The sequence below is a fragment of the Solanum stenotomum genome, chromosome 7, assembly GCF_019186545.1.
Source record: "Solanum stenotomum isolate F172 chromosome 7, ASM1918654v1, whole genome shotgun sequence".
Classification (NCBI taxonomy): domain Eukaryota; kingdom Viridiplantae; phylum Streptophyta; class Magnoliopsida; order Solanales; family Solanaceae; genus Solanum; species Solanum stenotomum.
This window is the reverse complement of record NC_064288.1, coordinates 58,971,203-58,984,243: the sequence shown is the minus strand read 5'-3', so window position 1 is coordinate 58,984,243 and position 13,041 is coordinate 58,971,203. Positions and strand designations below refer to the sequence as shown.

At 35.4% G+C, this 13,041-nt stretch overlaps 1 protein-coding gene across 2 annotated transcripts; it reads left to right on the top strand.

Moving 5' to 3' along the window:
- Positions 1–2,603: 2,603 nt before the first annotated feature.
- On the top strand, positions 2,604–11,056 carry LOC125870672 (armadillo repeat-containing protein LFR). Of its 2 annotated transcripts, XM_049551168.1 has the most exons (9): positions 2,604–2,780; positions 2,811–2,875; positions 8,353–8,522; positions 8,632–8,774; positions 8,910–9,142; positions 9,948–10,053; positions 10,136–10,274; positions 10,369–10,496; positions 10,577–11,056. In XM_049551168.1, exons 1-9 carry the CDS (start codon positions 2,668–2,670, stop codon positions 10,830–10,832), a joined length of 1,353 nt encoding a protein of 450 aa, XP_049407125.1. In that variant the 5' UTR covers positions 2,604–2,667; the 3' UTR covers positions 10,833–11,056. The 2 variants fall into 2 exon arrangements, with proteins under 2 accessions (XP_049407125.1, XP_049407124.1); XM_049551167.1 differs by having other exon boundaries at positions 2,604–2,875.
- The last annotated feature ends 1,985 nt before the right edge of the window (positions 11,057–13,041 follow it).

The following is a 13,041-nucleotide window of genomic DNA, read 5'->3' as shown; positions in this document are numbered from 1 at the left end:
ATAAGAATATCTAACTTCTTTTCTATATGCATTTTTCAGAAAGAAGTTATAAAAGACATGAGTGATTACGATATGTGAACCTTGAATTATGATTCTATATTTTGCAAGAAGAAGTGTTACTTGGAGTCTGAAACTAAAAGACTCATTTTGAAAGTCAAAAGAAGTGATAATATCTTTTTTCTTTTCTATATACATTTATTAAAAGGAAAATGTGAACTATAAACTATGATTTTATATTTTTGTAGGAACAAATGTAAATTGAGGTTCAAAGTTTGAAGGGAACGTTTTAGAAACCAATAAACAAGAAAATATTGCTCAAAAATTCACATAGAAAAAGAGTTGATCGTTAATTATTTTATGAAGTGTTAATTCTTTTAATTATGCATTTATCTTTTATCTTTTGTAAATGCTAGAGAAAAAAGCAAGTAAAAAGAGAACAAGACATCAAAGAGAGTTTGCTTCAATATTTTTTTTATGTATAATTTCATAGGCACAATGGATATGATCACAATGAGAAATTTGAATGGGCATTTCGTCGTCATCGTAAAATTTGAATAAAATTATTGTTATTTTTAAAATGAAAAATAATTTATGAAAATTGGAGTTATATATAATACAAATTTTACTCCTTTTGACTTTCTATCAATAATCTATAGGGAAAACACATTTTTGTTGGTCAAATGTATTTTTCGAAGTTGAACTCGAAAAAAAAAATCAAATACCTCCTTAGTAATTTATGATTGAGTAGGCATGAGAGAGATGTGAATTTCTTATGTTTCTTTGATTTTTATTTTTATTTTTTAAGTTTAAACAACCATAGATTATTTACGATCGCGCGAAGCGTGAGTTAATTCACTAGTTATAGGATAATTTTCATTTCTTACGATCCTGAAATAACTCATTTTAAGATAACTTATTCCTTAACTAAACAAACCCTCGATTGCATATTTTTATTTTTATTTTGGAGATACTATGATCCTTTCCAACACTTTTGGAATTTTTTTTTATAAGTAAATCAATGAATAGTAGTTCTTGCCTTTTGGTCTCCAATTATTGGAGGAATCAAATCTTGATCCCATTATTCCATGCGACCAAATAAAACACAAAAATGAAGAATTAGAATATGTGTGGATCTTGTGAAGGTGGCTATCCTACCTCAAGCTCTAATGTCTTTGGATTTTTTTAGTTAGAAATATATATTTTATTAAATTGATCTCATTCATGATATCTTGAAACTTTAAATTTGTCTACTCTCCGTCAAATAATCATTATCCACTATATTATTTTGGGATATTACTTGATCACTTTATGAAATTAATGGATAAATTTACACTTAGTTCCTAATTTACCATTATCATTAATTATAGTCATTTTTTATTATATTTTTCAATACACTATATTTATTATATTCAAAAGATGATATAGTAAAATTACCCTTCTATTATAGTTTCTTAAAAAGTGTACCAAGTCAATAGTGGACAACTACTGTTGGACAGAGAAAATATGAAACGGAGGAAGTAATTACGAACATAAATTCTCCATGAAATTTTTTTCCTTGAGGCACAAGTTCAGTAAACATAACTTGTTCTTGTAAGTTAAGTAGTATGAACTTCTTAAGACATAATTTCAAAACTAAGCTTACGCCCTAAAAACATAACCTGTCTCTTGAAACATTAGTTCAGTATACGAATTTTTTAAATCATAGAGAATTCGCTAGGCACAAGTTATGTGCAAGTAAATAAATCAATATTTTCTCTTTCAATTGTTGCTCGAAAAAAGAAGTTTTATCTGTTCTAATAGTCTCGTACACAATATATTGAAGAAAATCTCTCGTAAGAGAGTAGATAAAATTTAACTCGAACGAAGTGAGAGAACTAAAAAGAAAACTCAATGTACAAAACAAGGGCGAAGGCCCTATCCCGTGTTAACCGTAAGTTCAGTGCATGAATTTCTTAAGACATAATATTCTAAAACTGTCTTGATGACGGTTCGAAATAGTCCCAAATCCTTTAATTTTGGGAAAACTACATAAATGGGCCATAAAATCTAAAATAATTACAAGTTCATACCCAAATTCAAAGTAATTCCTGAAATATCCATTCTCTCATAAATAATTACAGTCCATACCCCCATTCATTAAGGGTGATAATTTTCGCTTAAGTGATACTAAATCGGTATCAATGATACCAATAAGAGTATATATATATATACTCTTATAGTATCATTAACTAATGAGTAATTTTTTAACAACAAACCTTAATGATACCAATACAGTATATATATACTGATTTATTATCAATTCAGCGAAATTATCAGCCTTAATGATACCAATACAATATATATATATATATACCGATTTAGTATCAATTCAGCGAAATTATCAGCCTTAATGATACAAATACAGTATATATGATATTGATTTAGTATCAGTTAAGTGAAATTAGTAAATGGGGTATATAGTGTAATTATTTAGTGGGATATGAATGTAAAGGGGTATATGTTTGTAATTGTTTTGCTTTTATGGGGTATTTGCTTATTTTCCCCTTTATTTGATACACTTTACATTAATGGGCTCTACATTGGGTCAATTTAAATACTCAACCCATCGTTTTACTATGATCCGAAACCCGAAATCTTCGGACCAGTGGAGCAACACAGGAGAAAGAAATGCAGAAAAGAGAGCAATCGAAGCTAAGCGGGTCATCAGGTGGCTCCGTCGGACCGCCGGCGAAAAGAGGTCGGCCATTTGGAAGCGGAAATAGCAACGCCGCTGCTGCAGCTGCCGCCGCCGCTGCAGCTGCTGCTGCAGCAGCTGATTCAGCAGCTCCGTCAACACTCCTTGGCCCTTCCCTGCAAGTTCACTCCGCCTTCGCTGGTTAGTTCAAGATCTTGCTCGTAAATATAAAATACTGAACTGTATATACGTTTCACATAGCGATCCGGCAATGTGAATTATCTATCTTGGTGTTTTTTCAAGTTTAACTCTTCATTAGACAAGTTAAAGTTTTGATCTTTCCTGCTGTGAATTGTACATCATATTAGCCTTTATGCACTGGTCATATTCCAATTTTAGTTCGTGACAAGGAGACTGAGAATTAGAGAGCAAAATAGACATGTTAAACTTGGGGATTTGAAATAAATGGTTTAGGGTGTGACTTTGTTTGATAGGAATTTATCTGTAAAGCTGTCAAGATGTTTGGATACCGAAGACTGTGTAAGGAACAACAACCTAACCAATGTGGGGCATTCTAATACCCCATACTCAATGTTAGACATTTGGAGCGTGGACGATATAACATGGAAGCCCATAACATTAAGTAAACCAAGAATTGGTATGGCTATGACTCTAATAGACTAATACTGTATTCTGAAATCAAACAGCAAAAATTTGGAGAGAAAATGGGACAAAGCTATAGGCTAAAGAGAATTTCACTCCATCCAATAATTACAATCTGAACATTGAGCCTGTATATACAAAGTAATCTAAGTAAAACTTGGTAACCGCTACGACCTACGTGGCAGCCCACTATCGCCTGTGTTGTTAAAAGCAATCTCTTTGTTGCTCAAAGCGATGTGAAACAAGAGGTTGTCTCTTATTGGGTGAGGCCATGTGCTTAGGATAAATGTGCGCTTCAAACAATGACATGCAAAGTGATTAGGCAAAAAGTGGGTGGTTCTTGAGATTTCAACTTTGAGGAATTAGATTGATGTCGGCATTGTTGTATTGATTTTAACTGCAATTTTAGGCTTATAGTACTAAGTTCATATATGTTTGGTGTTCTCTAGTTTCGATAGTTTTGTGCTTAACTTCAAAAAAGCGTGCGCTTTTCAAGACCCATGAACCTTGTGTTTTTTTATCTGTGCTTTTCGCTTTTAAAAATCTCTGTTACAGGTTACCAGCTGACAAGCTAACTAATCAAGACAATATCTAAAGCTGTTGAGCTACTAAAAGACAAAACAAAACAAAACAAAAGCTCCACATGCAAGTAGATCCAGTTCACTTGTCCAAGCTTCAGCATTAAGTGATCCAAACGACATTATCGACAATGTTACCTTTCCTTTTAAATTGGCTACACTCTTTTCATTGACCGAGCTAATTGGGCAAGCTCAAGCTCAAGTTTGTTACCACCATCAAGTCTTTGAGTTGAAAGGATTGAGCTTGAACCGTGTGTGTGTGTGTATGTATGTGTACTTCTTCAGCTTTGACTCTATATCTTAATGTATTGCCAGGACTGTAAAAATCCACTTTTTTCAAGAGCGGTAAATTTTGGAAAAGTATCTCTAAAATCAACCCCGAAAACACAACAAAATCACAAACTGTGAGTAAGGAAGTGAAAGGGAGCAATGGGATAAATAACCGTTAAGGAGACAATTTTTATATTACAAGTAAACATTCAGTAAGAGAATATTATACCATAATCCCCAGAGAGAGACAAAACATTAGAGGTGATTAATTTTCAAGTTGTCTAAATCTTGGTGGCATAGCTACCTGATACTAATACTGGTGGGAGGTAGCATGTCTAGAATATTCGAGGTGCGTACAAGGTGGCCTAGACATTATCATTATCAACAACAGTTCGTTTTAATCCCAAACAAGTCGGGATTGGCTATATAAATCCTCATTGACCATGTTTCATCATTTAAGTTGATCTCAACCCAACATGATACCGCCATTATAATTAAAAATAAAAAATAAAATAAAACTCAGTAAGGTGATGTAATTACATCTATTTGGACCATTTCAATAACTTATACAAGAGTGTTGACCATTTAAATAAGAGAACATCACTAAGATAGTCTAGCTGTATAGCTCTTGAAGCTAGGTCTAGTGGTAAGAGCGTGAGTGTTGTGTGCGTTAGGCGTACATCGTGGGTCCAAACTTTTTTTTTTATGACAAGGGAAACCCGTAGCCGCTACCCTTTGGGTGCGCGCATAAGGTAAACTCCTACTCCTATGCAATAGCTCGCAAACCACATAGGAGAGGTAACCCGCACTAGGCAAGCCCGGTGCGACGAGCTCGACCCAGAAGGCAAACCCCTTGCTTTCGCTGGCAAGGGGATCGTGGGTCCAAACTTTGTCACACATAAAAACCTGGTGTTTTAGTGAAAAAGAACTGAGGGGCTAGCCCATTATCCAACGAGTTTCGAACTATGCGCCAATACTACATACATAGGGATTTCTCAGTTATTAAAGATGTGGTATGACTGTCGTATTTGAACTTTTATATGCACTGATTTTTAGGCGTGCAATGTGATGATTGAAGGCATAATAACTTATAAGATAAAAAAAGGTGTTATAAGGGGAGGGAGTAGGGCTAATATCAGATGGAGAAAGGCTGGGCGAAGGACCTACTAGCTTTGGAAATCCATGTGGATATAGTTAAGAATAGAATGCGATGGAAGCAAGGGTCCAGTTATGCCCTAAGTTGCACGAACTCTTCATTTTTGCTGTCGAACCCGTGTCGACACGACAGAGGTGCGGGATTCGGTCTATCCACATCGGACCATGTGGTTGTGCTCTTGTTCAGTTTTGATTTTAAAGTTGTTCCATGACGGCTAGGGATGCAATGTTTAATTATTCCAAGAACTTGTAACGATTGCAGATAGATTTTCAACTCCAAAAAAAGACTAGAATCACAATTGACTGTGATAAAAAATTGAAAAGAGAGCAAAAAGATAAATAGCCAGTAAGACACAAATTCACCTTTTTTTGAAAATGGTAACGTTGTATTATATCACAAAAGTACATGGGTTGTACTCAAACCTTATATACAAATGCACTCTAGACACTCCTACTCTATTTGTATATTGAGTCTAAAACATCAACTATAGAGGCAGTGTCATTTGAGTATAATTGATTACACCAAAAACATAACAACAAAATGCAGTTTAGTTAAACATCCTGCACACTATTTTCTATGCCTTCAAAACATCTGGAATTCCTTTCTTTCCAGATTGCCCACCATATTGAAGCAGGGATAATTCTCCATCTAGTTTTGTCTTTTGCAAGGGCACCTGCCTCCTCCCAGCTGTACAAGTCCTCAGTAACTCTCCTAGGCATAGTCCAGGATATGCCTTTAAGGCTCAAGAAAATCCTCCAAAGCTGCTGACTGTATTTGCAGTGTAGAAATAGATGGTTTACAGTTTCTAAGGTTTCCCCACATAGGAAACACCTAAAGCATAAGGTTATCCCCCTTTTCATTACATTATCCTGAGTCAGGGCAGCTTCTGTAGCTAGCAGCCAAATAAAGCATGAGACTTTGTGTGGGATTCTACACTTCCATATTTGTTTCCAGGGCCAGATGGGACTCTACTGGCTTGATTGATCCATCAGCCTGTAAGCTGAATGCACTTTTAACTCTCCTTTATTGTTGCCTTTCCACCAAAGCATATCCTCATATGCCTGAAGGCCAGTAAAGTGTCCAACCATGTTGAGGAATTCCGCTAACCTCATCACTTCCCTGTCATTTGGTTCTCTCCTGAAGATGAAATTCCACCCTTGAAGACACAAATTCACCTTTTTGAACCAAATATCCAAGATAGGTTTATTTCATCCAACCAAATGCCGAAGTTTCACATGTTAAAATCATTGCCTTGAAGATGTTCAGTAGAAAATTGTTCTTGGTATCATAGCTGTTGTTGCTGCAAATTTTCAATTTTTACCCCTTTGCTGTTTTTTTTTGGGGGGTGTTGGGGTCGTACACTGAGTATATTCATCTACTGCATTGATTAAAACCTGAAAATGTCATAGTTGTCAATTTGAGATTCCACTCGTCAGTCAATATGTCTGTTAAAGGAACTGGCCAAATTGCATACAACATACCAATTTCAACTGTGCTGATTACGCCAGGGCCTGATTTAGTATCCAAGTAACAAGATGTAGTGCATGTATTCTAAACACCTTTTGAGTGAAACACTCCTTTTGTCCAGTTTTATATGACATAATTTGGTTGGACGGGAAGTTTTGCGAATTTTGACTTGTATATTATACTAGTGTTATAGTAAGAAAATATTATAGTCATGGCTGACAATTAATTTGATAAAGAAACTATCACATAACTTTGAAATTTGAATTCTTGAAAGTTGTGAAAGTAATTTAAATGGAATATGTCAAACATTTTGGGACATCCCAAAGCTATTAAGTGTATCATGTATATTGGGACGGAAGTAATTGTAATTAGTAGGTATTATATCTTTGCTAATGAAGATGATGTTGCAATTGACACAATTCCAACTGGATTGGTGCAGTGTCAGTTTCGGCTGACGGTCGGAGTAAGTTTTTCGTTTTTACCCAAAGGTCTAAAGAAGTCATGACGCAGATGTTTACTGACTAATTTTTTGAAGCCATATGTTATGAAACAACTCACAGGATCATCTTCTTGATTGGGATGTGATCTAGATAGCCCCCTAGTCGAATACGATAGAAAGAATCTCATCACTGTGTCTCCAACAATTTTATCTCCTCCGTGAATCCTAGAGTATAGCGTGACCTAGGGACAAACTCACTGCTCCATTGAAGTTTTTTGAACTTGGGAGCGACTTCTCTTTTATTTGCTTTGCCCCCTTAATATTCATTTTCTGACATAAAAAGTTTATGTTCTTTTTATTTACAAAACAATATAGGGTATTAATAAAATTCTGTTAAATTGAAACATTTTAACATTACCTTTATCAAAAAAAAAATTCTGTTAAATTGAAGACATGGAAGACCAAATTCCCATGACCAGCCTATTTGACTGAAGATGTAATGCAGAATTTGTTTTACTTGTAAGAGGGTATCTAAAAATCTTGACGCACATGATTTGACGGCATGCATTATGTACTCATGTAGATTCAATTATGGGAGTTGGATAAAGTGGATGTAGATCAAATTATAGAATTAATAGGGATCTTGTAATTTCGCTTAGGGCTGTAAATTTTGAAGGTGGCCAGCATGTCCTTAATGCTGAAGAATACAACTTTACCAATGTTCAAAAAAAAAAAGTGGATTGTCTACTGATCTATGATTCTATGATCACCGAACTAGCCAGCTCGATCTAGAACTAAATGAAAGAGTTATGCCTAGGATTAGCATGTGTAGGCAGGGAGGTATTTGTTTTTTATATGGTCAACCAAGCCAAGTGAACCAGATTGTTTTTGATCTCAACTAACTAATAAAGATATAATTCGTCTGAAAGGGAACAGAATTTATGTAAGGGGATACTTACTGAAAAAATGGACTTACATGTTGAATTGAGAAAAAAATAGAGGCATTGGTTTCTGATAAGGCTGTAGAAATAGATGATGCCAGCCCCTTTATTCTTTGCATGCTCATTATTTGGTTATCTTAATGTTTTTTTTTTAACTTTACCAGAACAGAATAATAAAAGAATAGTTCTAGCTCTTCAAAGTGGATTAAAGAGGGAGCTGACATGGGCATTAAATACCCTCACTCTGCTATCATTCAAGGAGAAAGACGAAGTCCGCAGGGATGCGACTCCTCTCGCCAAAATTCCTGGATTGCTTGATGCTCTGCTTCAAATTGTATGTTTCTTGATATCTACCACACAACATGATTCCCATGTAACTTCTGCTTGTTCTTTACTGTTTATTCTATTATCATGCTGATGATGACAATATTTCTATTAAACAGATAGATGATTGGCGTGATATAGCCTTACCAAGGGTACTTGTAAAGGCACCGCGTGTCCGGCTTTTGGGTGCAAATTCAGTCGTTACTGGATTTGGACTTGAATATGAAGCATTGAACTCGAATGAATCTGTTCTCAATCCTAGGTAATTCTAGACGGTTTCAAAACCCCATCTCTTTCTTTTCAATGCCTTTATTACTTTAATCTTTTTACGTTAATTATTTCCACTGCATGAGATCTCTGTAATGGTTTGTAATCCTGGTTCTGGAGCTGCCAACAGAGAGTCATCTGTTCAGAAGAGTTCTACCAAGTCTCGCCCCACGGGTTTGTGGTTTGAGGAAGATGGCCTATTTAATTTGGATGAGGAGGGGCGGATTGAAAAACAGCAGTTTGCTGTTGCTGCTTCAAACGTTGTTCGCAACTTCTCTTTTATGCCAGATAATGAAGTCATCATGGGCCAGCATAGACATTGCTTAGAAACTCTATTCCAATGTCTGGCAGATTATGTCACAGGTAGGAGTGAAGTTTAGTTTGATATTTATGATCTCTATGTTGTGCTTACAAGCTTGCCATCTATGACGTGGCACTTTTCTTTGGGAAGTTATAATGTTGATATATATGGTTTCTGTGTTGTGCAGTTGTGCTTACAAGCTTGACATTTGTGATATGGTTATTTGTATTGTAATGGTCCCCTCACCTAATACATTTACTACCCTTTTTTCTTAAGTCTTGATGGTTATAAGATGTTAATTGTCTTTCTTGATGAGTCGGCTTCTTCATTATGCCTTGTATTTCCATTGAAAACCTATATGAATCCTTCAGAACATATTCCAGACTGCGATATAGCTTTCAGACCTGTTCAGCCTTTCCTCCTCACAAAACTATTGAATGACTCGTGCTTTTCTGGTTGATGCTTCCAATTCAAAGCTTGAATTTAATGTTTCTCCACTAGCTTGGTGAAGTCTAAAGAAAGGTCTTGGAGTATATTAGAAGTGACCTATCCATTGTGTAACACATTGATTTTGCTATTTTTTTAATTGTTCCCAATCTCTGGACTTTGTTTTTTCCCTATTCCATAATTTCAATAAACTTGTTTATATTCACCCTGCATCCCAGTGCGCTTCCTGGCCTTTTAAAGGATACCTTAAAAAGAAGATATAAGAAAATTAAATTAGATAGGTCCTATTCTGAGCAGAGAAAAAGCAATTGGAGTATGTTAGAAAATGCAGTTCTCTATGCCTGAACATGTGTTTTCTGTAATTTTCCGTTAAACTCGTTTCTTATACATTTTGTCATCTTTTCTCTTTTATGATAACAGAGGATGAAGAACTTGTCACAAATGCTCTCGAGACTATAGTGAATATAGGTCCATTGATAGATCTTCGGATCTTCAGTTCCTCAAAACCTTCTTTTATCAAAATGACGTAAGAGTATCACTTGTAGTTATTATTTCTCTTTTATTATTGCATGTCAACACAGTAATTGAGTTTCTTGATCCTTATGCAGGGAGAAACGTGCAGTACAGGCCGTCATGGGAGTGCTAGGATCTGCTGTTAAGGCCTGGCATTGTGCTGCTGCTGAATTAATTGGTCGTCTTATAATAAATCCTGATAATGAACCTTTCTTACTTGCTTCTGCAACACAGGTTGATCTTGTTTTTGACAGGCCCTATTCTAGAGTTCCTAAATGTACTCTGTGAATATTCAGAAAACCTGTTGACTTAAATTTGTGGCTCGCAGATTAATAAACGTTTAGTTGATATCATGAGCCAACCGGCCATTGATGCTCAAGCAGCTGCTATTGGTGCATTATATAACCTTTCAGAAATAAATATGGACTGCCGTTTGAAGCTTGCTAGTGAACGATGGTGAGTCAGGCAATCTGACCAAGTCATAACTTTTTATTAAGTTATTATCTGAATGACTTATCCACAACATTAAACTTCAGGGCTATTGATAGACTGTTGAAGGTCATTAAGATGCCACATCCTGTGCCAGAAGTGTGCAGGAAAGCAGCAACGATTTTGGAAAACCTTGTTTCAGAGCCACAGAACAAGCCCTTCCTGATAGTGCATGAAAATGCATTTGCGGAGATGCTTTTTGGTGACCCAAGATACTCAGACATATTTTCCAGGATACTGTACGAACTGACATCACGGCCAAGCAACAAAATGGCATCAGCTCGAGGGATCTGGGGCATGTAACATCAAAACACACAAGGTACTTTATTTGGTGATAATTCATCTGAAACATGTTGTACATAGATTTAAATGTGATTTGTTCTAAACCTAACTTTTAATTGACCTCAGAAGTGCAATATATATGTTACTATAGGTTTGCCATTTCTGGCCTTCATTTTATTCGAAGCTGTTAGAACTTTGAATCACTATTTGCTTATACAAAATTAAGAAATACAATTCTTGCATCACTATTTCTTATCCATTGCAGTTATCTACATATAATGAACTCCTTTAAGTTTTCTTCGGTTTAATGCTTCAAAATTTCTGTTATTTTGACCCTTCAATCTAGGTCATGAGCTATTAGGTTTCCAAGTCTATTGGCCAAAAGAATTAAGTTCAAGTCCTCACATTTTCCGACTCGTACATCAAAATAAATTAGCCTCCGTAATGTGTGTGGTAAATGAATCGGATATTGCTTACTTTATTGATGAGAATATACCATATGATTGATGTACTTGTATATGTTTCACATATTAAATTGATTACTTTTCTCATAGTAGATAAACTATAGTAGTGCAGGTTGAGTATGACAGCAACTAAAGTTCTTTTGCGCCCCTTGTGTCTGCTTTGAAATTGATCTATCCGTCTCATTATGAACAGGGGCGGATCTAGGGCTTTGGGAGGGGTTTTTCGGGAACCCAGTAACATTTGCGCATATCCAGTATGTATATTGAGAAAATATATAAGAAATATGTGTTGGGAACCTAGTAACAAAGCAGCAAGAGGTTCAGTGGCAGAAATGGAACCACTTGAAGTTTTGTTACCCTCCTTGATGAGGTTTTCAATCCCCTTGGACACTTATAATAGTATTTATTTTTTAATAATTTTAGTTCTCTAGGAACCCATAAGCTTTAAATTCTTGATCTGCCTTTGATTATGAAATAGATTTCATAATATATCTCTGAGTCTGGATAAAAGGACAACTTGACCAACTAAGATGATCAGTATTAGATTTAATACTGCTGTTCTGAATGATAGCATTCATGCAAGCAAGTTGACAACTTTCGTAAGCTTTACTTGTCTTATGAGAGTAGGAAAAACAAGTTTCATAAAAGACATTCCACACTATTTGAGTAATTAAAATTGAAAGTAATTTACAGCATTGACCATAGAGAATAGGGTTTTAGCCATCTTCTTTATATCCAACTTTTAGAGTAGGAAAACTGTTCTCATATAGCAAGTAACACCAACTGAAATTGATATGAAAAGTAGAAACAACCATAAGCAATAGAGAAAATTAATACGAACTGCATTATTCAGAAATTTGTGAAAGGGTATGCAGCTTGAGTTAGACCTTCTTCTCTTGAACTCCTTCCTTTTTAACCTTTACTGGAGGATCTTTAAAATGGATCATTGAGGTTGTGATGGGCTTCATATAGACTCCAAAACTCTCAACACCATGATGGTGTTTGCTGCCGTGAAAACCACCAAAAGAAGGATAATTTCCCATCTTAAAGGTGAATTTGTTAGCATCAGTTGTCGGGGTTCCAAATGGTCCATAGGAACCCATATTGGTTCCAAATGATATTGAGCTCAAAATAGAATATCCATAAGCTTTTCGGAATGAACCACTTATGGAAGTAAGAAACTCTGTTGGATAATCAAATGTCACTGCACAAAAGCTTTCACATTCATTAGTGCCATGCTTGTTTGACATTACGAATTTGTCATTCTCATAGAAGAGGAATTGCAGTGAACGAACTGTGTCATGATTGTAGGAAACAAAAATCTGGGCTACTTCGGTTCGTCCCCTTTCATCCCAACTGGTTTCTACTTGTACTCCTGCTGGACCAACTTTGATCATATCCATATCTCTTCTGTATGAATCAATTGGATTAGCTTTTCTTTGAGACCTCTCATGTTGGAATTCCTTCTTTTATCTTGAATTAGGAATCTAATTCTTTGCTTATTAGGTTAAGGTTACCCCTTTTCACTGTAGTTAGTGTTTCTCTTCTTTTAATCTTGAATTAGGAATCTGATTCTTTGTTTATGAGGTTAAGGTTGCCCTTTCACTGTCGTCACACGTTACTATTTTTTCTTTCAATCTCGAAATAGGAATTTGACTCCACTTATGAAAATAAGATTCATTTTTTAATTTCTCATGTTAATGTTACCCATTTTGATTGGCCTGATTCAGCAATTTAAAAGTGGGTCATTTGCACTTCTGTTCCTA